General features: G+C 38.6%; 3 protein-coding genes across 3 annotated transcripts; all 3 read right to left on the minus strand.

Moving 5' to 3' along the window:
• Positions 1-638: 638 nt before the first annotated feature.
• On the minus strand, positions 639-14052 carry unc93b1 (unc-93 homolog B1, TLR signaling regulator). Its single transcript, XM_058641581.1, has 13 exons — positions 13816-14052; positions 9752-9865; positions 9525-9666; positions 9280-9433; positions 8379-8540; positions 7547-7676; positions 7373-7469; positions 6685-6809; positions 6094-6276; positions 4817-5102; positions 4584-4705; positions 2419-2541; positions 639-1940 (listed from the first exon to the last, which is right to left on the minus strand). Exons 1-13 carry the CDS (start codon positions 13816-13818, stop codon positions 1695-1697), a joined length of 1887 nt encoding a protein of 628 aa, XP_058497564.1. The 5' UTR covers positions 13819-14052; the 3' UTR covers positions 639-1694.
• A 1268-nt stretch (positions 14053-15320) lies between these two features.
• timm10 (translocase of inner mitochondrial membrane 10 homolog (yeast)) lies at positions 15321-18469 on the minus strand. The gene is made up of 2 exons (XM_058640617.1): positions 18247-18469; positions 15321-16708 (listed from the first exon to the last, which is right to left on the minus strand). The coding sequence occupies exons 1-2, from the start codon at positions 18315-18317 to the stop codon at positions 16513-16515; spliced, it is 267 nt and encodes an 88-aa protein (XP_058496600.1). The 5' UTR covers positions 18318-18469; the 3' UTR covers positions 15321-16512.
• A 479-nt stretch (positions 18470-18948) lies between these two features.
• LOC131466537 (uncharacterized) lies at positions 18949-27763 on the minus strand. Its single transcript, XM_058639822.1, has 7 exons — positions 27630-27763; positions 26426-26541; positions 25306-26336; positions 24527-24622; positions 23243-23723; positions 20405-22039; positions 18949-19598 (listed from the first exon to the last, which is right to left on the minus strand). Exons 2-7 carry the CDS (start codon positions 26526-26528, stop codon positions 19297-19299), a joined length of 3648 nt encoding a protein of 1215 aa, XP_058495805.1. The 5' UTR covers positions 26529-26541; positions 27630-27763; the 3' UTR covers positions 18949-19296.
• Positions 27764-27787: the final 24 nt, after the last annotated feature.

Below are 27787 nucleotides of genomic sequence, written 5' to 3' on the forward strand. Positions count from 1 at the left end.
GGTTCCTCGCAGATTTGGGGCTGCATTTCTGCAAATGAAACTTTTGCACAGTTATCATTTCAGTGTTAATCAGAATTCATTTTCCTCCTCGATCGTGAATCAAACTTCTCAGAATCCGTGCTGCGAGTTAAACCAGCACAGAAATAAGACTTTTAATGAAGAAAAAAAAACTGAGTTGAACATTTTGTGTGATAACGACTTCTAATTTAACATTTATCAAAACCTTACCTTTAAAGATAGTTTTAGTCATGTAAAATTAAAGCTTGTTATGCAAGTGTATTCCCAGTTATCTTAAATAACTGTTACTAAGAAACTTATGTTAATATGTTTTTAATGATGTAGATTATATTTAGAAGTGTGCGGATTACGTAAATGTGTCGTGTCACAACATTCGTTCTTTTCTTTGCATCAGTCACACATCCAAGTTTCCATGGCGATGGAGAGTGTTTGGCCGTCACCGCTGGCTTAATATAAAGTTGGTGACTTTGATGACAAACCACCCACCAGAGAAGAGACACAATCACAGTCAGCAGCAACTCATGGCAACACACACACACATTAAGGTCAATTTACATAAAGCATAAAAAAAACAAGATAATCAAGGATAGAAACAACAAATGTCAAAAATAAATAAAAGAGGTGAACGTCACATCAAAGCAAATAAAACAAAAAAGATTCAAAAATAAAAGTCAAATCTGAGATAAAAGCTTAATTTAAAGAGAATGAGAAATTATTTGGGTTTAGGTTTAAATGGAAAGCTAAACTAAACTAATGTCAGTCTATATAGTATAGTGTACAGGTACACAACATCTGGTGGTCTGATCGTTCATATATATATATTGAACGACCACAATTACGGAGAAAGTGTCATAATTCATAGGCTGGTATTTATTGTTATTATTATTATTATTATTATTATTTTTACCTGAATAAAAAGTCAGAAAGACAAAAAGAACTAAAGCTCCAACTAAATTATGTGCAAAACAGCAGAAACTATAAGGAAAACATAGGATTTTGCCATTTCATAAACACTGTCAGCCAATGACAGATGCCATAATTCAAACATTTTTACAAGAAAATATATATTTTTTAAATTATCTTTAAAATTTTCCTTTGAAACATTAAATGAGTATTTAATGATCCATAACTAAATGTTTCACTGCATTTTCTTCCATTATCTTTTTTTAATGAACAGAAGGCCAGAGACATCGTGATTCATTAGTGGCACAATAAAATAAAAGAAAAAAGAAAAGGTTAACTCGTGGCGTTTCAGAGGATTTTTGACCTGGAGTTTACAGCAGGAATTTAAATATGGATTTAAAGAGAGTTGGAAACATTTTGTCTAATATAAGTACACTATGCAACAAAATATACATTATTATCTAATGGAAAACTGTGACACATATCTTTGTAGCTTTAGTAATTTACATAAACATTGAGAACTAAATGATTGGCTGAGAGAGAGAAAGATCAGAGATGCAACAAATACACAAGCCACAGCCTCATCTCTATACCTTAACCCTTAACCCTGCAAGCTTTATATTCAGGGTTATCATTTACAGCGCCACATATAGGCCAGGCATATGTACTACAGCGTTTTAAATTGTTTTAGGGGGGTTTGTGTGCATGAAGCCATTTCTTGAAACAATGCTGTGTTTACAAAAGATTGTACCGGGAAAGTTGAGTTTCCGTGTTCACGCCCCTCCTTCTCCTTCCTCTCCATCTCCATCATAATTGTCCTCCAAATTGTGCCAGTGACCCTGTGCTCCTCTCCTCCTGGCCCTGGGTAAGTCAACTCCCTGGGCCCCTCCATTTTGGCCCCTTTCTTCCCTGTCCATCTCTTCCTCCACATGCTCTTCCTCTATCTCCACTTCCTCCTCACTTTTCTCAGAGTCCGACTCATCCGAGTTGTCGTCTTCCAGGTAGCGGTAACCTTTGACCTGGAAACACAAGCGGCAAGTTACGATTAAAGTTAAAGCACAACTATGCAGGATTTTTGCCCTAATTTAACAACTTCAGAGTCATTGTGGTGGTTAAATGTCTTGTTGTGAGGGAGATTGGGGGCTTGCTACACTGCCCCTTACTGTCTGTTAGCGGAAATAAGATCTGGGCAGACGACCCGCAGTCCTCAGAATCAGGTCTTACGAGAAACATGAATTCCTTCACAGTTAGGTACCAGCTATAAGATCAAGGCAGGGATAACGTTATATTCGGATTCTTTAACTGTCTAAGGTGTAAGAACTAATGGTGAGAGTGCAAACGGAGACAAACTCCTCTTTTTAAGCAACTGAGTTTTAGCCAATTTTAGCACCGTTTCTTTCTCATACACACAGTCCACATAACGTTAACTATGTTTTACCGGTTTGTCATCGTTGCCTGCTCATGTGATAATTCTCTGCTGCTGCTGCGACTGGTTACCTTGTGTCGTGGTCGAGGGATACGAGGCAGTCTTGGACGTACATCCCTGGCCAGCCGGCGCTCCATCACCCAGTAGCAGTAGCAGGACAAGAGTAAAATAGCCATAAGGATGGAGAGTTTGGCCTAAAAAGATGCAAATGGTGGTTGTTATTGTAGTTTTCCTCTGTACAAAAAACATACACTTAAAAAAAGGCCAATGTGTAACATCTAAAGCTTTGCTTCTACACATACGCATGAAGCACCGGAGCATGGACCTGTGCAGATGCTGCAAAGTGCACAAAGAGCTGAAGACGGTGTACAAGAAAGTAGTCTGTATAAAGAGTAAGTCAACAAGATTACATCTGCATACCTCTATACTAATTACTGGAAAAAATACAATGACTCACTCTACATTATAGCCTTATATTTACACATTTAGTTTTTATTTTTCACACCTCACACATTTAATGAGCGAGAAATGTGTGACAGACGAGGGAAGTCTCTGTGCGAGTCTCCAGATGAGATGCAACTTGCTCTCCGTGCTGATTTATTTTAATTGTGACAGAAAAACGCCTCGATCTACTCAGCCAGTCTTGTCACTCATTACACTCATTGTGCATGCAGGTGCACAACATAGCAACAACGTAGAACAACTGTTGGAGCCCTGACACCTTACATGGTGATGATGTCATATCTGGATATGAACAAGGCTTTATGTTGAGATGGTTAAGTGCAATCAACACTCCTCTGCTCATCCACCCTCTGTCCCAAGTGCATCCTCCCCCTTATTTATGCACTGGGTTTCTTCATTTTCATAATCAGCTTTAGGGCAGCAACAATTAATCGATGATTAATCAGTTACTAAATTAATTGCAAACTATTCTGAAAATAAAATAAATAAGGTCAATTTTTGGGTTGTTTTTTTTCTTCTTAAGCGTGATTTTTCTCTGGTTTCTTTATTAAGTGGAACATAACTTTGATCCGTAGCACATGTCGACCCAAGAAGGCAGCCTTCATAAACTATGCACATATAAAAAGGATCACTCAAAGGCTACTGAATCTTTTTCTCATTATTTTAAAGCGATTATATTATACAGGGTTCCTACACCTGTATAATAGTTCTTCAAATTCAAGGACTGTCAAGGATCCATGTCTATTTAGGGCAATTTTTAAAAGCTTTCAAGAGCCTTGAATTCTTTTTTTTTATTTTAAATTGACAAACTTTTAAGGATTTAAAGGACCAATGGGACCCATAGATACAAACCAACTGTTTTTTTAAATGCAATCAGTGAAAAAACATCTAACCAAGTCTATTATCACAAGGTGGCAGCAGCAGCAAGCATTTAGTTAGTGGACTGCATATTTATGAAATATTTTGAATGCATCTTAAAGTCGCTCTTCTAAGCTCAACATTCTGTGAACCCTGCATTCATTTCACTAACTCTCATGGGCTGGAGTTTAGAATATTCAATAAATAATACCATTGAATATCCAAATAGCATCTTCATCTTCTTCCATTTTATACTTCACATGAGGGTCGTGGAGGGCGCTGGTGCCTCTCCCAGCTGACATTGGGCGAAAGACAGGGTACACACTGGACAGGTTGTTGAATGTTTGCCACAGAGACAAACATTCACTCTCACACTTATGGTCAATTTGCCTAATTGTGAAATCTGCTTGTTTCTGGACATGCACAGGGAGAACAGAGACGTCCATCTCAGTCACACAGTGGCATGGTGGCTAGCACTGCAAAAAGAACCAGGTTTGCGATCCGGTCTCAATGAGGGCCTTTCTGTGAGGAGCTTGCATGTTCTCCATGTGGGTGCATGGTTTTTTTCTCCAGATTCTCCAGTTTCCTCCCACAGTTCAAAAACATGCAGAGATTAACTGGACACTCTAGGTGTGAGTGTGAATGGTTGTTTTCATCTCTGTCCGTTTGCCCTGCGACAGACTGGTGACCTGTCCAGGGTGCGACCCCGCCTCTCGCCTTATGTCAGCTAGGATTGGCTCCAGCGGCCGCGTGACCCTCATGTGGAGGATCAAGTGGTAGACAATGAGTGAATGAATGAATGTCCATCTCAAATACAAACATACTAAGGTTTCATATATTTACTTTCTGTAAATAAACCCTGCTAAATGTTACACACTGAACCTTAAAGGCTGTCAAAAACAGTCCTGTACTGTACCCTCATAGGCAGGGAGGACCACAGGTAGACGACGAAGATGGCGATGGCCTGGAACCAGTGATAGATGGTGTACACAAAATCCAGGCGTTCCTTTTCCTCAGCATACAGAATACCGAGCAGAGCTGACACACACAGAAAACACACACAAACAGAGGAGTTCAAGCTGACACACGTCATGTGTGAGCAATGTTAGTACAGTACGTACAAACACCTCGGCAACGGCCATGACTCACTGCTGATGCCCGTCTTGTTCAGGGCAGTGCCGAGACCCCACAGTATGGAAATGACCAGCAGAGGGCCCAGATACTCCGAATACGACTTGTCACTCTCACGCTGTAGAGAGAAGACTTGGAGAGCCACCAGCAACACAAAGTGCACAAAGGCACCGCTCACCAGACACAGCCAGCGTGGGAGGCGTAGGAGGCAGAGGGAGAGCGAGGAGAAGATGGAGCTGGAGAGGCCGTAGACGACGATAAGGAGCCACAGCTTATCCAGGCCCAAAATACAGACACCATAGGACTATACAGAGAGAATTTCTCTAATTAATACAATTAAACTACTTTGTTTAAATCCAGTTTTTGCCATTCAGAGAAATACACAAAAAAACCTATGAAAGTTAAAGGTTCAGTGTGTAACAATTAATGCAGACTGTAGCAAACGTTACAAAATTGTGTCTCGCTTTAGTCACACTATGTGATTCTTCTGCGTCATCTGCTCAGCTGGAGAGTCACAGAGAGAATTGTGGGAATAGTTTGAACGTAAGGCATTTGTTAGTATTTAAAAGTTACACACTACAGCTTTAAAGCAATCATACAATTTCCCAAACACCACAAAGCTGCTGCAGTTGGAGTGGAGTTTTTTCTCTCTACTGACACCTAGTGTCATATTGTTTCAGCCTCGAGATAATATATGTTGTGATTTGGCCCTAAACAAATACAATTCCGGGTTCTTTCACCTTGGTTGACATCAAATTCAAGTGATTGTCATTGGGATCTTGGTCAAAGTCAGACTTTGTAATTTTCTTTGGTGAGACAGAGATCTTGGAATTTTCATGTCCCAGGCTTCATGTAATTTGCTCTCTCTTGCTTAACGTTACTCACTCATTGTTATGCACGGAATCTCACATCAACGGTGGAGAGAAACAATGGACTGTGTCCACAACACCGCTAGTAATTACAACTCGACGTTTGTTCTGCGTAAGCCTAGTCCACGTACATCATGCAATGCACGCAGGGAATGAAACAGTAGCTGGTGTCATCACAAACAAGGGAGAAATCAACTTGATTTCTTTCTTGCACAAAATTCAAGCACTTTCAATGATCCATTTTACGGCGATATTCAAAAACTGTCAAGGGCCTTGAATAGTTAAAATGTTCAATTTCACAAACCGTTAAGGTTTCAAGGATCCGAATTGAACTGAACACACAAACGTTTTGTTTTTTTTAATTTCTGCCAATTCACCTTTCTAGATGTTACACACTGAACCTTTAACAAACTGAAAACACAGTACCAGAGAGAATCCGCTGATGGCAAACATCGTTTCAAAGCCACTGTAGATGAAAAAGGGACAGAGCAGTCGCAGCCTGTAATCTCTCAGGTGTTTAAAAGGCAGCTGGAAGATGTTTCCCCAGCCGATGCTCCGGAGGTCGATCTCTTCTGTTGGTCGGTAGGCGGCGCCGCACAAGACAAGAAACTGTGGGAAGCATCAGAAAACAGTTTATTTTTAATTATTTTGACTGGCCACAGTGCTTTGGTCATGTTTTTGTGTAGAGTAAACTTTAAACAGGATCAATATCACTGAGAGCAGAGTGAAAGTTCATTCTTAATTACTTACACAAGAAGGAGAAAGTAGGGTAAATAAAATCTGGCCACTTTATTAGGTGCATCTGTTAAACTGCTTTGTAATGCAAATATTTAATCAGCATGTAGACATAATAGTAAACTTTATTTATATAGCACTTTTCTTCTTCTTTAGTCCATGTTGGTGTAATGGTCAATTGTCCGAATACTTTGAATAATAAAGGTGCAGTGCTACTTTCTGTGCTGTTGAATGGACACAACACATTCAGGTTTACTCATGCGAGTGTGGAGGGGATCTTACAATGACCATGGCCAGGAAGGCGAAGCCCATGAGGATACTCTCCACCTGGATGAGCAGCATGGAACGGGGCAGTCTGCTTAGCACAGTGTTGTTGAAGCCAGGGATCAAACCACTAACCGCTGCACCTGAGCGACGAAGACGAGGGTTCACACATTACAACAGGGGTGATGAGAGGGAGACAGAATGGCTAAAATGACATGAGGAAGTCGAGAGGGTAAGAAAAATGTTCACAAAAAAGCAGGATGTTTGTGTGAGAGTGGTTTTCCATTCTAAAGAGGCCATCTGTGTTCATGGGGCAGTTTGACTCTCTCAGCTGCTCCTGTTTCCTGCTGCTGTTTATACTCAAAAGGAGATATAGTTGCCAGAAGTGAGATCATAGAACATCATGAAAAGCTACTATTGCAGTATAAAGAAGCTTTGCAAGGCACTGATGATAATATAGATAATAGAGTCTGTGATAATAATAATGAATTGTATATATATAGAGAGAGTTTAAAATGATGAATATTCATGCATAATGTTACATTCCCAGTCTGGTATGACCTCTGGATTATGGTGGCTAATTTATGAGCAAACATTGGATCAATACTGCTGTAGTGGTGATATTATGCAGCAACAAGCTTGCCTAAATTTATAACCAAAAAGTTATAAACAAATAAATAAATGACTGGAGATAAAGTGACTTTACCACAGACTTTGACGTTGCTGAGAATGTGTTTGTTGTCATTGAGGTTGGTGTTGTTGAGGACGAGCCGCATGGGGAACTCGGCAAAGACAAAACTCAGCTGATGAGGAGAGAGAAGAATTTCTTTAACTATACAATAAGAATAATAAAAAAAAAGATGGCTGAGTGGAGACTCACTTGAAAGATGATGTGAAAGACTGACTGGAAGACAATGATGTAACGATGACAAACTCCTTTAGGAAGCTTCTTCTGCTCCTGCACATGTTCTTCCTTGTAGTTGACGTACTCGTAATACTGCTGCGCCATCCTGCATGATTCACATTCATTACAAAAACACACACACACACCTAATGTATAATAAGGTGTTTGTTTAATTTAATTAAAAATCAATCTCTTCTTATTTTGAGATCATGAGGGTAACTCAAAAAGTTCTCAGCCTTATGAGTGTGAGGGCCCCCTGGCAGCCATTTTGTGTATGTTACTGCCACTTTCTGTAAGTCTGCATCTTTGCAGACTTTGCCTGAAGAACTGATCATTTTTGACACAATTATTATGAATAAACACTCTGTCAACTGAGTCAAGAACTCAGTTTCAGTGGAAAAGGGAATGTATTGAATAACCACCAGGTGGCAACTCCATTGAATGAAAACTAGAACTCAGCTTGATTGCAAGTCTATGAAGATTTGTCTGCTCCTCACTTGATTTATAATGCCAGTAATATATTTTTTGAAGAGTTAATGGTTTTGGTCACTAGTTTCAGCCCTTCTTCAATAGCAACATGGTGTCAATTTAGTAATTTATGTTCCCATTTAGAGGGAAATGGGTGATAAAATCAGCACATATGAATGGACACCAGCATGATTGACAGCTGATATCGTCCAGTGGGAGCCGGTTGATGGTTGTATCTTACGTGTGTATGGTTACATGGTTTAGTTTGGTCATTGCATCACTGAGTGTTGAAAGTGTTTCTTGCTTTGAGAAACACCTTCACTCAGCCACACTTTCTTACCGAGTAATGTAATTGCCCAAAGAGGCCCAGAACGGCACGATGACCACGCCGATGGCTACGGCTGACGGAACCAGTGTGTAGTAACGCTCCCAGTAATTAGTTGAGACAAAGAGTGCGTAGATTCCTGAAGCCAGGAACATCATCCACTTAGTACCTAAAAACCTGAAAAAAAAGAAAAGATGCATATAGAGGGTGTAATGGTCAAACAAAGACATCCAGACTAAGAGGAATTTTTTTATTAATAGTGCTTACGTGGTATGTTAATATTTCGGAACCATGCTCAAATTTTTGGGACTACTGATGAAACAGTTCTGACAGAAATAATAAACATTTTCAGAATCAGAATTAGAAATATCATTATTATTATTATTATTATTGATCTCTGGGGGACTTGCTATATTGATTAAATTGTCTCTTATATCATAGGAGTGTTCCCCATCATACTTAGTTTTTTTTTTAAAACAGAAAGAAGCATACTTCACATTCTTCACAATAATAGAATAACCTCCTGTGTGTGGCAAGTTAATGCCACCAGGCAACATGAAAACAAAACACTGCTATACTGAGAAACACAGAGCGAGTCGTGTGGGGCTGATGTGAACTGATTTGGGAATAGTTTGAACAAAACAGATATATGTTTGTATTTAAAAGTTACGCACTACAGCTTTAAATTCTAAACTCTTAGAGGAATCGGCGGAAGTAGCTGGGGAGAGGAGTGTCTGGGCTTCCCTGCTGAAGCTGCTGCCCCCACGACATAGATCAGCAGGAGATGACGAATACAACAACATTGTACTATGGACATTTCTTAAACTTTGTTGTTTTTAACTATTCTCTGTTTCAATGAAGACAGCAGCTACATGACTGTGAATACAAATGCAAGCGCTTGCGTGTCTTTGTTTACCTGATAAGGACAGGTGTGTACAGCAGGCCTATAATGGGTGTCACATTAATGCCCATTAAGATCTTACGGTCGATGTCCTCCAGGCCGAGGTTACTGTACTTTACCTCCCGGTACGTCATGTCGTAATGAAGGATCAGCTGCATTTGTAGGAGGCCTGTGACACGCACACACACACACACACAATGTTAAAAGCACTTGTGCAGCGCTGCTTTGTTTCTCTGCCAATCTTTTCTCCTCCCACTCACCCATATACACACTATACACAATCATGGCTCCAACACTGGCCGCAACAACATTCTTGATGACTCCCAGCCTCTTCCTCCTGTAGTACTTCCTCTCCTCCTCCTCCTCATTGTACTCTGAATGTGGACCCAAAAACTCCTCCATCTGAGAAGAAAAGGTGGTAATATTTTATGTCACACATGAAGGAGCTGCGTGGTTTCCTCACACAGCTCAGGACAGCTGCTTTTACCTGGCCCTGAATGTTTCCCTCTTGTCCCACATCTAGCAGTTCATTGATGTCACCATTCAGTGGTGCTATAAAATCAGCATCATCTAGCTTCTCCTCTACATCAGTTCCATCCATCTGGTGACAAAAAAGAAACAAGCACACTCAGTAACGTGATGGATGATCACACTTGATGACCTGTAACAGCAAAAGCAAGGGTTAATCAGTTACAGCTGATAAAAAAAAAAGAAAAAAGACAGACCTTGTCCTGAGTAAATGTAAGACAAAGGAAATGTCTATTTATTTAAGGAGGCTGCAAAACCCGAACCCCGCCTTCATTAACTAGGAAGCAAATACAGTCTTTGAACCTTATCACTGGTGATTGACCACGGACTGAAATGTAATAATTAAAACATGGTATCAGCTGATTTTTCTGCTTCTTTAATGTGAATATGTACTGGTTTCTTTGCTCCATATAACAAACAAATCATTAAAACTGATTGTTGACAAAACAAGACATTTGAGAAGATCATCATGTCGAGGTTTGGGAAACACAGATTAACACTTATTTTCTGATAGGGATGCACAATATTGGACTTTTTGTCGATATCTGATATTCCAATATAACGGGAGAGCTTCATATTCAGCCGACTGTTTTAGTCACCAATAAGGCGAAGAGTTTGACGATAGACATGCCAGTGTAGAAACTGGTGGTCTCATAATATGGTCCACAATATCAATAATCTCACGATACAACGATTCTGTGATAATCAATATATTGCAAGACAATCATATAGCGACAATCATAATATCTGTCTAACTAAAGAAAACAAAAACTCTAATGTGAAAAGTTTCTCTCATTCATTTGAGCAGTGCCACCATGAGGAGACATGAAGTAGCGACACCCAGCAAGTAAAATTGGCAGGGACTCTTTACTTTATAGCACCTTAATTTATCAATTAAAATATAAATTTTTGCCCTGGTGTATTGATTATCGTATTGCACAAGGACGGACGACGATGTTTCACTAAACCGATATTTTGAGCCACCCCTATTTGTCACAAAGTTTAATGATTCTGCAGCTACTTAAAAAAATCTAATGTTATTGTGCATTGACTGCGATTAATGTCTTCATTCAGCTTGGACTATGAGCCACATTGTCATAAAGAGGATATGATCCTGAGCATGTTCTCTAAAGTCTGATCAGTAAATAGTTCCCTTGCTAAGCAATAGCCGTCAGTACAAGCATTAACTGCTAACAATGAACCAAGCGTAGATGGTAATGTCCCAATAGATCATCTCATTACTGCCCAATTATTAAAAAGGTGTGTGTGTGTACATACATATATATATATATATATATATATATGTAAAAACATACATATACACACATATATATATATATATATGTGTAAAAACATACATATACACATACATACACACATGTATATATACATACTTATTCTATATATTGTCTGAAAATCTGGTAACCACATCCAATATTTTCTATTTACAATCTAAAATCCTACACATCAAAGGCTGTAAAAATATTAATAAAAATCTGTTCGCATTTTAGACAGGAGTCATGTTGTGGGCTATTTATTTCTTCTTCATAGGAGTATTTGTGACATATTTGGAGAATTGTGTCTTTGAAATGACATGAAATGGCACAAAAACAGCTTCATTTAAAAAGCTTAATAGTTGATCTAAAATGACTGTATTGGACTGATGGCACAATACCTTAGAGAATGTTCGATATTGGTCATAAGAATAACTATTTAAAAATGAATATAACACTATTATAAGTAAAATCCCAGAACCTGCCATAAATTGTTTTCAACAGAAAGTAGTCATACATGTACATAACAAATCAGGTTTCTTTTGGGTACTAAGGCTTTTTTGCAATATACTAAAAATGCAGCGTTTAAGAGCGAGTGCTAACATATTTCATATCTCTTGAAAATGTCTGGTTTTAGCTATTCAAAATAATATTTGGTGTCCCAAAATTGGGAGGAAAAATAGTCAGAAACATTGTGTTTCAATTTATATTGTGGTTTGGGACATAAAGGTTTGTCATCATACATCATAACTCAAGTACTTGTTTGGTCCATAAAATGTTGAAAAATGTTCTCAGTGTTTCTCAAACCTGGAAAGGATGATGTTCTTACCTGTCTTGTTTTGTGCACAATGTTTCAGTTTTAATGATTTCCTTTTGAAACCAGAGAGTATTCACATTTAAGAAGCTGAAAAATCTGTTTATTAAATTAAATTAATAAATCGTAATAAATCATAAACGTGATTTATGTTAAAAGTTACTCTATAAAGACTCTAACATGTGCTGCATTTAGTGACCTGTCAAACAGTGAACATGTGACAAAACCATGTTGTTTTTCAAAATTTCCACACACACACACACACACACTCACAACCAAAAGACCACTTCTGTAAAAGTGATTTAACTGAAGTGAATCCTCTGTCACAGTTTTCCACAGCCCTATCAGTACAACTGACACAAAATATGATGTTCTTAAATATCAATACAACAAAGGTTCAATATACATGTATGACATAAAGTTTATATACTGTGCAATTAGCACATGCTGTAAATTAAGTAAATAAACTGTAAATAAAAAAACTTAAAAACCACAATTAATTGGTCTGTTCAACTTTCACACAGAGGCAAATTTCAGTCTTTAATTAGCGGTCATTTATCTCAATAATGATCAATATTTACCCATTTACAAAACTTAATATCATACTTAGCCTTTGTTTTCTTCACAAGTCACTGAAGGACAAGCACAATTGTTTTTAAATTTGAAACAGACAGCAAATTGCAGCAAATATAACTGGATGCTTCCATTTTTTATTGGTTCTATGCCAATAGAACCATATGAAATTAACATGTTGAAATAAAATCATATCATTAAGTTGCATCACAGTATAACTTGTTTTACAATATGTTTTTTAATAAGTTTTCACTTTGTTGTATTTTCACATTTTCATAATTGATTGATTTCCATTCTTTTCTGGTTTATTGATTAGTTGTTTGGTCCATAAAATGCCAACTAGTGTTTATTGGTGTTTCTGGTCAAATGATGTCCTCAACTGTCTTGTTTTATGGATCACAAAGTAGATCAGTTTTAAGGATTTCCTTTTGACATGGAGCAAAGAAACCAGAAAATATTCACAATTAAGAAGCTGAAATATCAGTAAGCTTGTTTTCATTATGACAAAAAAAAAATAAACTGATGAATCGCTTATTAAAAAAGTTGACAATTAATGTAGTAATTATTTAAGAGTAGATAATCATTACAGCCCTAATTGTGGCCTCAAAAACAAATATTTTTGTTGTTTGATTTTATTTGACTGAATAAAGCACAGTGAGTTGCATATTTGCATGAAATGTGCCATATGCATAGATAACAAGGATTATTCATTTTTAGTAGTTGTAGTCAGTGCCAGCCCAAGTCTTTAGGAGGCCCCAGGTTGTGTTTGAATTGGGGGGCCACTTCCACCACCTTGGTATCTCCTGTGCTCAACTATTTTTGATACAACTGTAACACAACAATCTATTCTTTATCCATTTAAAAAGATATGTAGATTTCCTTAATATCTTAAAATATTTTAACACACACAAACTATACAGTAAATATTAAACGTTACTAAATAATATAAATCAAATGGTATTCACAATATCTGTTAGAAAAACAGCAATTTTATATTTTCACAAATTGTTCAGTGCAAATTAATACTGAAATAAATAGGGCTGCAACAACTAATCCATTATCAATCGATTACTAAATTGATTCAATCAGTTTGAGTTTAAACAAGTTCTCTGGTTTTGTTTGTTTGTTGCTTCTTAACTGCGAATATTTTCTGGTATATTTGCTCCATATATCATTAAAACTAGTTCATTCTGGTTTCTGGACATTTACAAGTTCACACACCTGCGTTTTTTCTGTCAAAAAGAGTCTAAATGTCCGCTCCTGTTGTCATTTTGCGATAGTTTTAATCCGTGTCACATTCAAACACACCTTTATTTTCTTTTAATTACTCACACCTAAAAAGACAAAAAAATAAACACTCACCATGTCTGCAGCGCGGGTTTCTCTCCGTGGGTTCCAGTGGGGGAAAAACCCGTCTGTCCGTCAGAGAATGGCAGAGAGACACAGACACTGTGTCCACCACTGTCCCCGCAGACTCTTCACTCTGACTCTCAGGGGCTCGGTCGGTTCCTCTTTCAGGTATAAATAAAAGCATAAGTTTCACGAGGGAAACGAAAGTTAGTTGTCTTCACTTCCTCCCTCAACGTTCCTCTTAAAGGCACAGGCACATTTTAAAAAATAAATAAAAAAATAAAACTGTCTCCTCGTCACATGACCAACCATATGCTTGTTGAATCCAGATTCAAATAAGATTTGATTGTTCACGTTCATAACTACAAGTGTCATTCGTTTTGACGTGTATCATTGCTTTAAAAAAAAAGCAATGAAAGCAATTGGTTTTTGTAGCCATGAAATTTTAGTTGTAGTCTTGACTCGAGTCTTAAATTTGAGGACTTGAGACTTGCTTCGCTAATGTTGGTAAAAGACTCGATTTGATATTTTCTCAAATATTGACAAGTTTCCGCGGCCTTTTGTAAAAACCTGGCTACACCAGCGACACCAACATCAACAAGTGAAATTTCATTCAACACTTTTTAGGAAAAACGACTTTTCACCTAAAAGCTGAATCACCATATATCACAATAACAATATTTACAGTGGCCCCGAAGGTCAAAACACAACGACATTACAGAAAACACAATGATATGTTTTGTGAAATGTCGTTGTGTTTTGACCTTCAGGGCCACCATATCGGCTTCCTCCCACAGTCCAAAAACATGCAATATGGAGATTAGGTAAATATGACACTCTAAATCAGGGGTCTCCAACAAGTAGCTCTTGAGCTCCCAGTAGCTCACCACAGGTTTCAATAACGAAACATACCCCGCTTACATTTTTATCCAATCAAACTCAGAGGTGTCCCGCCCCTTCTAACACTAAATCATTATTTGCCAATGAGTTGTCAAACAGTTGCCCTGCTGTCAGCTTGATGAGTGTGTGTCAAATCAAAGTTCAGACATTTAAATGACACTTCAGTGGACACCTCTCTCATTGACTCTATGCAGTGCCAGTCATCTCACTAAATGGAAATACCCAGTATACAGCTGCACATACTCTTATGAAGTGACACAGTAGGGAAGATAATAACAAAATGAAAAGTTGGAAAATGGTTGGAGACCCCTACTCTAAATTGACCGTAGGTTCGAGGAAGAATGGTTGTTTGTCTCCATGTGTCTCTGCGATGGACTGGAGAACTGTCCAGAGTGTGACCCCGGCTATCGCTCTATGTCAGCTAAGATTAGCAAAGCTCCACCAGCAACCCTCCTGTGGAGGATAAAGCGGTAGAAAATGGATGGATGGAGGGATATTTGTCACAGTATTTCATAGAATAATAGAAAGGCATACAAGCAAATACAAGTTACTTCAGGCTGATATTAAGTCAAAATAGGACTTTGATACCATTATAAAAAAAACACTCATAATGTTACTTTAAAGTACAACTTGGTTTAATTGGGGTCAATGACAATGAAACACAGCAGCTCCTCTTCTACGCAGGTAAGCAGCCGTGTCACAGGGATTAGCAAAACAAAAAAAAACATCACAGTCAAAAACATGGTCCACAGACATACAGCTCAAGAGTCTACATAGGTGACATTAAGTCAACAAAAGTCCTTGTGACCAGGCTCGGCGTCCGGATCTTACAGTAAACATGTTCCATGAGAAGATATTTTGGTTCACACCATTCTGCTATACTGGACATTGTTAGCAGCCATTTTGACTGGTGTGACCATTCATGTTCATGATTTCCTGCTAGAACATGTCAATGTGTCTGCTGTGAAAAAGGCCCATTACTTTACTGCATGTCCCAATCCAAGGTTTAAAAAGGTACAGTGTGTAAAATTTGGCAAGATTTATTGGTATTACATAGCCTTCAGTTAACATCAGAGTTTCCGAGATGGAAATCTGAAAGTAATAAAAAACAATTAATTCAACCAATCAGGTGATTTTTACACTTAATAAAATTAAGCATCATTCTTTTATTTTTCCTTTTACACACAGTGGACCTTTAAAACAGATGTAACACTACGCCTGCTTGTAAAAAATATGTACCTGCACCTGGATATCATGCTGTGGTTGTGACCTTGTGAAGAGGGAACATGTTTACTCTCAAAACAAAACAAAAAAAAGGACAGTCCAAAGGGGAAATGAGGTCAAAGACTTGACATTTTCAAATCAATGGTGTGCGTTTCAAACTGTTGCATGATCTAGATGTTTGGTAAAACTCAGTTTCTGCAGCAACAACAATGTATTTCAGTTTCTGCACACATGGCAGATGAAAACAAGAAAAAAGTATGTATGACTTAAAAATAACATAACATGTCCTAGTTTTTCTTTATTTTCAGTCTTTCTTAGGTAGCTGCTCAAGCACTAAGCTCCAGGCTGTAGAACAGATCAAACTGACCCAGAGAAGCAGTTTTAAGATGTACAGCCGTTCCACCAGGTGTTCCAGTGCGTTGTCCAACCCCTTCTGCAGCTTCTCTTAATGGCCTCAACATTTATTTTAATTTCTTTTATAAGTTTCCCCATCGTTTACATTAAAACCCTAGCCCATGCAAACCCCAGCTCATGACGTGTAGTAACCCCCCCCCCCATTCCACATCATTTCCTTCATCAGCGCCTCTATCCACTCCCAACAGCTGCTTTCCTCATCACCTCTTCGTCCTGGACTGAGAGCTCTGTCAGTTTGCGTCCTAGCCTCTCGTGAAGGTCCAAGTATTTGGCTACGCAGCGGTCCAGGCACACAGACTCTCCCTTCGTTAGCTCCGCCTCCTTGTAATGAGGCGGTACACACTTCCTGTGGCAGGCGTTGGTCATTCTGGGAGAGAAGGGAAAGTGGGTAGGTGTTAGTCACAGTCATCATTATGACTTGACAAATGTCGGGGACATTAATGGTGCCTGAATAGTCATTAACTTTTAACTGCACACTGGTGTTTGTATATTTTGTTCCTACCTGATGCAACTGCCATTCATATTAACAAAGTATGTTGTTTTTACTCTTAAAACCTCAAACTATAAAGGCATTAAAGTATAAACATTACTCTCATGACAACGGCACAGAACTTATTCATACATTATTAATTTACCGGTTGGCAACGTCCTGTCTACAGTTTCTGACGAATCAATCTGAATCTTTTGTGTTGGGTAGGTGATCACCCAAGTATGTTCCCCATTAGATTTTGATTTAAATTAGATTCAAAATAAAAGTCAAATTACCTTATTAGTTAATTTGACAGGGATTATACTCTGTTGTGAATACAAATATAATCATTCCCAGAAAAAAAAAACTTACATAAATTAACCATCCTCCATTGGTTAAAAACAATAAATAAATCATAACTTTAAATCATCATCATGTGCAGTACCCATTCAAAATTTAAAAGTTTGAAGCCTGTCAAGCAAACTGTTCAACATATACATTAGACCAAGTTTCATAAAAATTACAATATAAAACATGAGTATTTTAGAAATCTTAAATCTGTAAAAACAGTATTATTATTTATTTGGCGAATAATCTGAACTCACCTTTTTATACATTTGAGCCAACTCACTGCTCTGAGAAGTGAGAAATTAATCCGTCATAACAACCAACCACTAATAATAATTTTTCTGTTCAGGAATACAAAAAATATGACTACACTCGGATATCAACAAACATGCCAATATCTGCTAATATGACTCATGACTAAAATATGAAGCTTTTTTTTTTTACACAATAAAGACATTGATATCTCCATATGCTGCGACCCCAATATGAAAAATATTATGCTAATTTCGCAACAGAAGAGACTAAATGACCTCTGCAGTTGGGCAAAACGAAAGATGTATATATTGGTAACGGTTATCAGCCCAAACACTCCCGATATATAGCAGCAAATCAGATATCAATATAAAATATTGTGCATTCCAATATATATCTTCAATGACATATTCAACAAGATGTCTTTGATTCAGGTTTAGTCAGAATTATGGACAGTGATCTTCAATATAATTATAAACTGACTTTCCCCATTCACATGAATGGGAAATGGGACATCATTTAACCTAGGCAGAGATAATATCTGACTATGTTCATTTTGACTAGAAGTAAATAATTGGGACATTTTCACAGCAGTCATTTTAACAAGTCACAGTAGGAAAATGTAAATTGACGATGGCTGAATTCCAATTAGTTTCCTCACTTTCAGTGAGCATGCCCGCGCATCTTTTTCTGCTTCGTGTCAAAATATCTGCAGTACAAAGCCCCGGTTACATATGATACATATCCAGATTAGCTATTAAATGATATAGAAGGCTTGTAATTGTGTGTTATCTAACTGAGGGGCAGCTACACGATTAGCGGTTAGCTCCACTTACCGGTTGTACATATCGGCCATCATCTCCACCTCCAGCTCCGCCGCCAGTTGCTGTGCCTTCATGGGATCCATGTCCGCGCTTCGGTGCTGTTCACCCCGCCTGCTGCCTCACACTCAGTCCGTCCCGGTGACCCTCCGCAGCAGACAGACAAGACTACAACAACCCGGTGCTTTTGCTGTGTAACCTTCAGCTCTCTCTCTCTCTCTCTCTCTCTCTGCGAGAAAACACGTGTGAACACAACTTCCTGGCCCACTTCCGCTGTCAATAAAGTTGAATTTAGAAGGGGAGCGAAATAAAAGTGTGCCATCTAATGGAGAGTGAGTGGAACTGTAACAATGGTTCCCCAAACTTTCTCATTAGGAACCTATATCTTTTGAAAATCGCAGCCATTGGTTTTGGTATGTGACTGTTATTGTTATTTATATTATTAATAATAATACTAATAATAATAATTAATAATCTATTAATATTATATTATATACTATGGATATAACAAAGTACATCATGCATCTTTCTCTTATATTAGGAACTAATTTCTAATTTATCTTTGACTAAATTAGTATATCTGTGGTACAAGAGCAGTTAATTAGGTTGACTTAATGAGGTTTTAAACATATCAAACATTGAGTTGTTTTCTTTACAAAAAATGAATAAAACCCTGAGTAATCTATACTTTACATATAAAAGGTTTTACAAAACTTGCATGAAAAGACAAACAGTTTTTTTAATAAACCATAATCGTGTTATTAACACAAATACAGGTTCAGAATATTTCTTTTTTAAACAGCTGTTACTGAAGTGCTTTCCAACTTTATCAGTCTGACAATTCAAATTTCTCTCAAAATGTAAAATTATTAAATTTATTAACAACCTATAATGCAAACAACATTAAGAACCCTTTTTCCCTTATTATCAAAATGAAACAACACTGTCAACCTTGTCTGCTGATCCAAATGACTGGGATAACCTGTGATGCAGACACACCACACAACTGTGTGAACTTAAATAAAACAGGAACTCAGAGAACTTAAAACTATACGCGTGACAACGTCACTCTGCCTCATCTCCTGTCACATCAATCTCGTTCATGTCTTCCTCCTCTTCATCTGGACTCATGTGCATGTTTTGGAGTCCATCTTCTTTCGTCTGTGTTTTGACTGGGGAGTAAAGCAGAACATCCACCTCCTCTTCCTCCTCCTCCTTTTCCTCCTCACAGCCTGAGGTCCTGCTGATCCCACAAGCCTCTAACAGAGGAGGACCAGTTTTGTGAGACAGGTCAGTGTGAGATGAGACTTCATCGTGCCCGGCAGTCTGCTCTGTTGTATTCAACTGACCTGCATCACAGGTAGTCCCTGTTTTTAAATAAAAAACAAATAAATAACTTATTTTCCAATGGTTTCAGTCATCTCTGTGTAACAACACACCATCAGAGTGCTTTTTCTGTCCATTTCTGTCACTCAACACATTATAAAGTGTTGCAAGGCAAAGTATAAATCGGGCTTAAAGCAGCAGCATGTACATTTTGAGGATTTTTGTAATTATTCTGTCTCTGTTCTTGGTGTTTTCAGTCTCAATCCAACCCGTTTGCAGTAGTCTGTCTCACTTTACTGGCGCAATGTTGCTGTTGTGTTTGTCCAGATTAAAAAAAAAAAAAAAATCACCTCAAGTGTGCAGTACAGGAATATTGCTAGTCTAAACGTGGCAATACCTAGAGATACAGAAAGAGTCATGTGGAGCTAATAAGCACTGTGTGAACTCATTTGCCAATGGTTTTAATCTAATGGATATTTGTTTATATTTAAAATTTACTGCAGATTTACTGTACTTTAATTTGACAAATACCACTTTACATTTCAAAAGGAAATATTGTGCCATTATGAGTTGTAAAATCTCAGACTGAGATTTTTTTTTTTAATGAAAGTGCTCTTCAATTCAGTTTGTTACAACCTATCTTTCCAATTGACAGCCATGATAGTTCCCATGAAGACGCTCCAGTAGCTGACGCTTGGAATAATAATAATAATAATTTGTCAACTTCTGCTGCAGGCAACAGACCCACAATGCTTATTAAAAATAGTCTAAATAGCTGGAGTTCAGTTGAAGTGTCTAATATCAAATCATTACATTCACTGTAATCAGAACGGAACAAACACCAAACCTTCATCAGGATTCTTTGGTGGCCTCTCCTTCTCAGCTGCCACCTTGGTCACCTCTTCCTCCATACCATCAAAGAGAAACGCTGTGCGATCATCATCACGTGACTCACAGGTCTCCTGACCAATAGTGATGTCTCGCTGTGAAATGCTCTTCTTGTATGTTGATTGACTGAAAATTTGATTGTGATTTTTATCGAACGCGACACCAAAAACCTCCTGAGATTCTTCACTGGTGTCTTGGGGCCAAGCCATGTCTACATCCACCTCTGACCCCGTAGATGATTGCTTAACGGTGTCGTCACTGCTGGCCATCACTTCACTTTCTATAGCTTTTGCAACTTTATTTCTTCTTTGTCTTTCCTTCGACTTTGTTGTTTTCGAGTGTTGCATTTTAATAAGCTTTTGAAACTCCTTCAGAATGACCACTCGTGGGTAGTTGGTGGCCCCAGGTTTTCTTACTCCAGGGTTTCGTTCGGGGATTCTGTCATTAATACCTTCATCAGGTTTGTCATTTCTCTCAACTTTTATTGATGGTGCAACTACACTCTTATCTATATTTGCATTTGTTTTGTCATCTTTTTTTTTTAAATAACCCCTGGTTCTGATCCGGGTTGGGTTGGTAGTCATCCTAGACTGTCCGCATTCCTTAATCAGACTGTCTGTGACTAACAAAGGTTTGTTTGGTTTCCCAACAAATTTGGACGGCATGTTTGAAGAACTTGCAGCCATTTCTCTTTCCTTCGCCAGCACGTTGTTGCTTGACAAACTAACTTGACAAATGCTCAGGCTGATTTGACTCTTTGTTGCATCACTGACTTTGTGCTCTGAGACAGAAGCAGCAGCATCTGGTGGATGACTGGTGACCTGTGGCCTTTGCTTTTTCTTTTTAGGTTGTACCGATCCCGCTTCAGTGCGATGTTTCCTCTTCTTCCTGGGTTCAGGTTTAGGCTCTGGACATTTTTTCTGACAAGCAGATTTCTCTGTTTCTTCCACCTCTTTTGTGGTACATGATTCAGTGCAGGTTCCCTCATTCTGTTGATTAATATTCAAATTTTCCTTTTTCTTCAACCAAAGGCCTCTATTTGTATCCTTTGTTAAAGGGGCACTCTGTGCTATGGTACTCAGAGGAATCTTAAGTGTTGCAGGGTTTTCTGTGAGCCAGGGTCGCCCATATAGAGATGGCTGTTTCTGAATTTTATCACCAAGGTTCACTGGGTTGATGAGAGAAGGATGATTTGGCAATGAGGGTAATGGAGAAAGACATTGAGGAAGCCGCATATCAGCCATGTAAAGTAAAGACAGATTATGCATGGACTGTAACTCCTTTCCATTCTTCAGGGGTAAAAACCCAGGATTGTGCTGTCCATCTCGGGGAGATGGTCCTGGGAATGCTGGGAAATGCATTTTCTGCCCAGGGGAGAAGAAAGCTGAGGATATAGGTGCAGCAGGATGTAAACGCTGTTGAGATTTGAACAGGCTCTGATGGCTGCTTCCATCTCTTTGCCACATGGATCTAACAGATTGGTGATACTGTGAAGGGCAGTCCTGCTGCTGTTGGATTAACGCAGCATCTGGTGGCGCAGAAAAAAGTCCTGAACAGCTGGGCTGGTTCTCTGATGTCAAACAACACTGGATACCTGTACAACAGATGGGTAGACTGCCATCAGTATTCCCTGAGATAACAGAGCTGAGGTGGTTTAGGGCTGCAACTAATGATTATTTTCATAATCAGGTATCTCATAATCTTGTTTTGGTCCATAAAATGTTGTTTCCCAAACCTTGAAATGAGAAATTCTAAAACTTACTCGTTTTAATGATTTCTTCATTATATGGAGCAAAGAAACGAACAAATATTCAAATTTAAGAGGCTGAAAAATCAGAAACATATTTTAATTATTAAAAAAAAAGCATTCAAACCGATTAAACATATCATAATAGTTGATGATTAGTTTAGTAAATGATTGCTTATTGATTAATAGTTGCAGCCCTACTTGAGTTAAAATATTTAATTTTATATATAAAATATTTGACATGAAAACACGCAAGTGGGGGTTTGGCAAGTGAACAGCCACACGGGAGGCGACTCCACCGGTTGCAAAAATAACTAAATTTGAATGGAATCTATGAGAAAATGTACCTACCTCTCACTAGATTTATTACTTCAGTAAATACTTTGCTGAGGAGTTAGTTAATGGTGTCAATCCATGGTTTTAGGTCCTCTTTGACAGCATGTTATTGATTTTGTAAATTATTAACATTTTGAGAAAAATAGATGACAAGACCTGCATATGCAGGTTGATACCAGTGTGACTGACATTGTGTAGTGTCCTACAGGTGCCAGGTTGCAGGTGACCTCTGTGAACGCCTACAAGGTGTCAGTTATGGATTCAGAAGGGGATTCCAGGTTCTTATAGGTGACCTTTCTATCAGTTGCCACTTGATATGGCATAACAAAATAAGTATTCAAGGAGCGAAGCACTAATAAAACGTAAATATTGAAGATAAAGCAAACATGATATTTCGATATTGATATTTTTTGCCACCAAAGTCCAAAACAATCTCCCTCTGTCGCTGCAATGAAGAAAAATTTAGCAAATATGTAAAAACCAAACCACACATGTGTCTGGATTGAAAAAAATCTGAGGATCAAAGAGAAGATTACAATAACTGACAATAAATTTAAACTGTTATACAAAGAAATGTTTTCCTGTGCAGCACTGCACCTCTCAGTGTATACAGCCTGCCAGAAATAATTAGAATAAGAGAACAATAAAATACTGTCTTATTTACTGGTTCTGTAATCTTTTTGTTGAAAAGGTACAAGTAATTAATTTACATACCTGTATCTGTTGAGGAGTTGCAGTTTTGTGCCCCACCTGCTGCTGCTGCTGCTGCTGCTGCTGCTGCTGCTGCTGCACTGACAGCACTGTGCACCTGACTAGGCTCTATGTCTTCATGTGTAACTGGGACCTCCAAAGCTGTCAGTTGGACATGATGATGAGCCTTTTCGCAGTCTCTCTCCAGGTTGGGTAGGATGTTGAGGCCCATCATGATGTCCTCCAGCAACCTCTCTATCTGCTCAGACTCCTCTACAGATCCCTGACACTGGAGCAGTGGGGAGCCTTCAAGGCCATTTCTTTGGTTCAAGGTGAAGCACTGAGAGGAGGTGGTTTGGTGTGGTGGTGGTGTTTTATGGGAGTTGTTGGCATCAGGCTGAAGGGAATGAGAGTCTGGGTTCTGTACTGGGCTTGTCTGGTCAGTAGAGGGAGGTGGTGGAACATTTGGAAGGTCCGTGTTTGATCTTGTGGGGTCAAGGCAAACCTACATAAAGAAAAAAGGTCCAGTTTTAATTATTAGTGACATCTAGTAGTCAGACAGCAGAATGCTCAATCTTCCCTTTCCTAATAAACATATCAGGGAACTACGGTGGCCTTCACATACCAAGAAGGATGTTGTTGTTTTTGCATACTATGCTTCCACTTCAAAACACAAAAGCCTGTTTTGGCTGGTTTGTTGCAGCGTAAGATGGAGGTCTCCATAAAGGAAGTACATACTATATAAAAGGCTTATTTTTATAAAAGGCTTATTTTAAATGATTTTTATTTTTAGGCGCTTATACACTTACAGATTATACAAACAATTTATTTCTGCCAATAAACCCCCCTAATTGTTAAGCACTAGACCTCTAACCTGAATAAGGCCATAAGAAACTGAATTTTCTGCTCTTAGTTACATTATGGAGACATGCACACATTTGACTTAGATTATATGAGATTTTTAACTGCAGTGGTAGGTAATTTAGACATTATAATCAGACTATGCTTTGTAGCAAGTAAACAGGAGTCTAAATGGAATATTTTATTGGCAACAGGAATAAGGTTTAATTTGGAATGAGGTAAATAGTTAAGATTATTGGTGTCCATATAAACAGAACTGTTTTTACGTACCATCTCTAATCCCACTGCATTATCTAGTTAGTGTTATGTCCCAACAATTATTCCCAGACACATTCTACAGTGTCTAAGTGATTCCAATTCTGATGACATTTTCTTTTAAACACACCATGACATCCAATTAAATCACTGTGAACAAGTGTGTTCGTATAACTGTGATACTTATCTTACCTGTTCGAGTGAGGCAAGAACTGACACAGCCTCATCTGAGTCTTGCACGCTCACCACCTCCCACATTTGTTCTTTGGTCCGCCGCCTCAGCTTCACCTGCACGACACAAGAAAACACAATGACGATGAGAACACTGGTGTAAAGAGGAGGCTTTTCTTCATGTCCTGTCATGCCAGCCTGAAGGCAACACAAACCCACAAACAGCTGAGTCATGACAATGTCATGAAAAGAAACTATCAGAAAAACATGACTTTTTTACTACGAGCACCTGAGTGAGTAATATTAGATGTAAACTGATTTTTATTCAAAGGTTTATTTGACAAAGTTCAGTATATTTTTAACACGCAATTTAGTTTTAACATTATTTTTATTCAAAATATTTAGTGCAAGTGCACTGCAGAGTAGACACATAATGCAGACTAGAGAATCAGTTACTTAAAAAAGCTTGTGTATCACTTGTTACTATTAAATTGTTCTATATCAATAAATCCTTGTCTGTTAATAACGTAACATAACATAAGCTTCATACTTGGCAGATTGACTGGCTAAGTGCACGAGTGTCTGTCGTACTGACTTTGACGTTGGTAGGATAAGAAGTGCAAGAGAAATTGGTAAAAATGTGACGGATGTATCGTTAAAAGAGCCATGGAAAACTCCTATCCGTCAAACACTAATTAAGTTTGTCAGAAAATTAATCTTACACTACAGCTGAAGGCCACAACCACAAATGTAAATAAAATCAGCTTTACCACGGTGTAAATGACACAGCTTCTTCTCACCTTGATGGAGATATGTGTGTCCTCCATCATCTCCTGCATCCGTTTCATCTTTGCTGGGCTCTTCATACCAAAACTGACACGTGCTGGTCTCGTCTCTCTAGACTTTGCTCTTTCTCCTCCTGGCATCCCATCTTCACGAGGCCCGCTTGGCTGCTCTGTATCTCCTCTGTTCTTGGTTGTCTCTCCATCCCTTTTTCCATTCTCTGGATCTGTCCCGTCCTCAGACAATACCTGTGAGCTGTCCTCAAACTCAGATGACTGCTGGCAGGTGCCATCTTCCTGGTGCCTTGGGGCATTTGGGTTGTTATTGACAGAAACATGGACTGTCAAGGAGTCACTGGACAGGGCTGGAGTTGCTATAGGATTTATAACAATGCCAGACATTTGATCTAATGAAGAGCTGTCAGCACTTGGTGCTCTGACAGGCCTGTGGGGAATGACTGAGCAAGACGTGAAGTGAAATTGGTTATCAAGTGTGAAGTGTTGGGGTTGAAACGAGACAGAATAATCCAAACTGGGATCCACAGAAGGTGCAGATTCTGCAGTTGGATGTGAAGTTTGTGTGGAAAGATCAACAGAAACAACAGCTTTATCAGTCTGTGTTCCTGTAGTTCTCTTTTCCCTATCCTTCCTTTCAACGAATGCAGCCTGAACTTGTGCTTCCTGCCTCCACTTATCACTTGTTCTTCTTCCTTCTGCGTGGAAGCCATTCTCTCTGCAGCTGCAGAAACTCTGCCTGTTTTCCAGGACTTCTGCTCCCCTCAAACCTCCCCCTTTCTGTCTCTCTACAAGGTCTGCTATCTCAAACCGGCGAGCTAAGGCCATAACATCCTTCTGCTCGACACTTCCTTTTACCTCCAGCTCCCCAGAGTACAGCAGACTGACCAGTTTCAGCAGGGTCTTTGCCTTCACAGCGTGGAGCTGAAGCTGATGCTTCTGGCCAGATGGAGGACACGGGGAGGCGGACAGCTTCCGAGACAGGTACGGACTGAGAGCTGCGAGAACGCAGCTGTGGGTGGGCACTGAGATACCTTCAAAAAAGAAACAAACCATTTTTTTCATTTCTCTTTAATTCAAACCTTCTCTTAATTTTACGTAATTTTTTCCAACTTATCCTCACCCTCAGTGTGTAACAGGGTGTCACAGAACTGGCCATTGTTTTGTTGTTTCTGCAGCTTGCCCAGGAGGTGCTTCTCAAAACCTGGCCACCAGTACCTTTGCATGACCACATGGACCCTGAGAAAGTGTGAAGACAGATGAGAGAGAGGGTGTGAGACTAGGGATAAGGTTCAAATATTGGTGAACACATACAGTGTTGGTGTCAGTGCAGCATCCACTCAAAACCAATGTTGCCTATGAATAAAATTGTCTCAGATTTAGTTTTCCTTCTCATCAATATCACCATCAAGCTTTAGTATACCTTCACCAAGGAGGAGGAGTTGATGTTTTTGACCGTATGCCTGTCCGTTTGTGATCAGCATAACCCAAAATGTTAAGGGCAGATTTTGATGTAATGGCCCATGGAAGAAATGTATAAATCTTTGTGATGATTCAGACATCCAGAATTGATTGGTCAACAATTGCTGGAATTGGAAAATGAGCATCCTTGGTTGAGGTTTGGACTCATAGTTTAAGATATGAATACTATTTAAACAGCAGCTTCACTGAATAGAATAGCGAAGCAACAAAAACTGTATAAAATAGTAATGTATATTATAATAATAATAATAACATAATTGCTTCATATGAAATGTTTGTCCATCACAATATTTTTTTATTTTTAGTTTAGTTTGAAACAGAAACTTAATTGTAACTTAGTACTTAATGTATGTGTTTTTCTTCAGTTACACGTTTTGTTTTGCGATTGAAATTTCTTTTTCAAGAGAAAGGAGATCTTTGTAAAGTAATCCGTAAAATAAAAAAAATTAAAAAAACACACAAAATGGCGACACGGCTCAACAATGACCCTTTTTGCTCTAATTGCATCAGGGCTTGCGAACTTGACGTTCAATGTTGTAATTCAAGATTCATTTCGATGGTGAATTATACTTAAATGTTAGCCGAACTCAGTTAGCCACTGGTTCCAGCTGGAAACATTTCCATTAATTTAAGTGTTGCCTGATTTAACATGTGGCTAACAGCTAGCCTAATTAACAACACAAACACGTGGGAACCCAATGTTATCAGTTTAAAAACAGCATGAGTTATCCAGCGTGTTCACCAAATGTACATGTCTTTGACCTAATTTCAACAGAATAACTCAAGTTAAGGGTGATAGCGAACTCACACAGAGGAGCAATTAGCAACGAGGAAAACCCACTTACCAGTATTTTCTTAGGTGTTCAGTTTATTACACTTTAATTCGACAGTGAATCCCCGAGATTTAAGTCACCAAACCCAACCATTAAATGTTCAACATATCTACCCCTTATGTGAAATACCGGAGCGCTGACTGACAGCGACACCTAGTGGACGTTTACAC

Source organism: Solea solea, chromosome 10 (genome assembly GCF_958295425.1).
Source record: "Solea solea chromosome 10, fSolSol10.1, whole genome shotgun sequence".
Taxonomy (NCBI): domain Eukaryota; kingdom Metazoa; phylum Chordata; class Actinopteri; order Pleuronectiformes; family Soleidae; genus Solea; species Solea solea.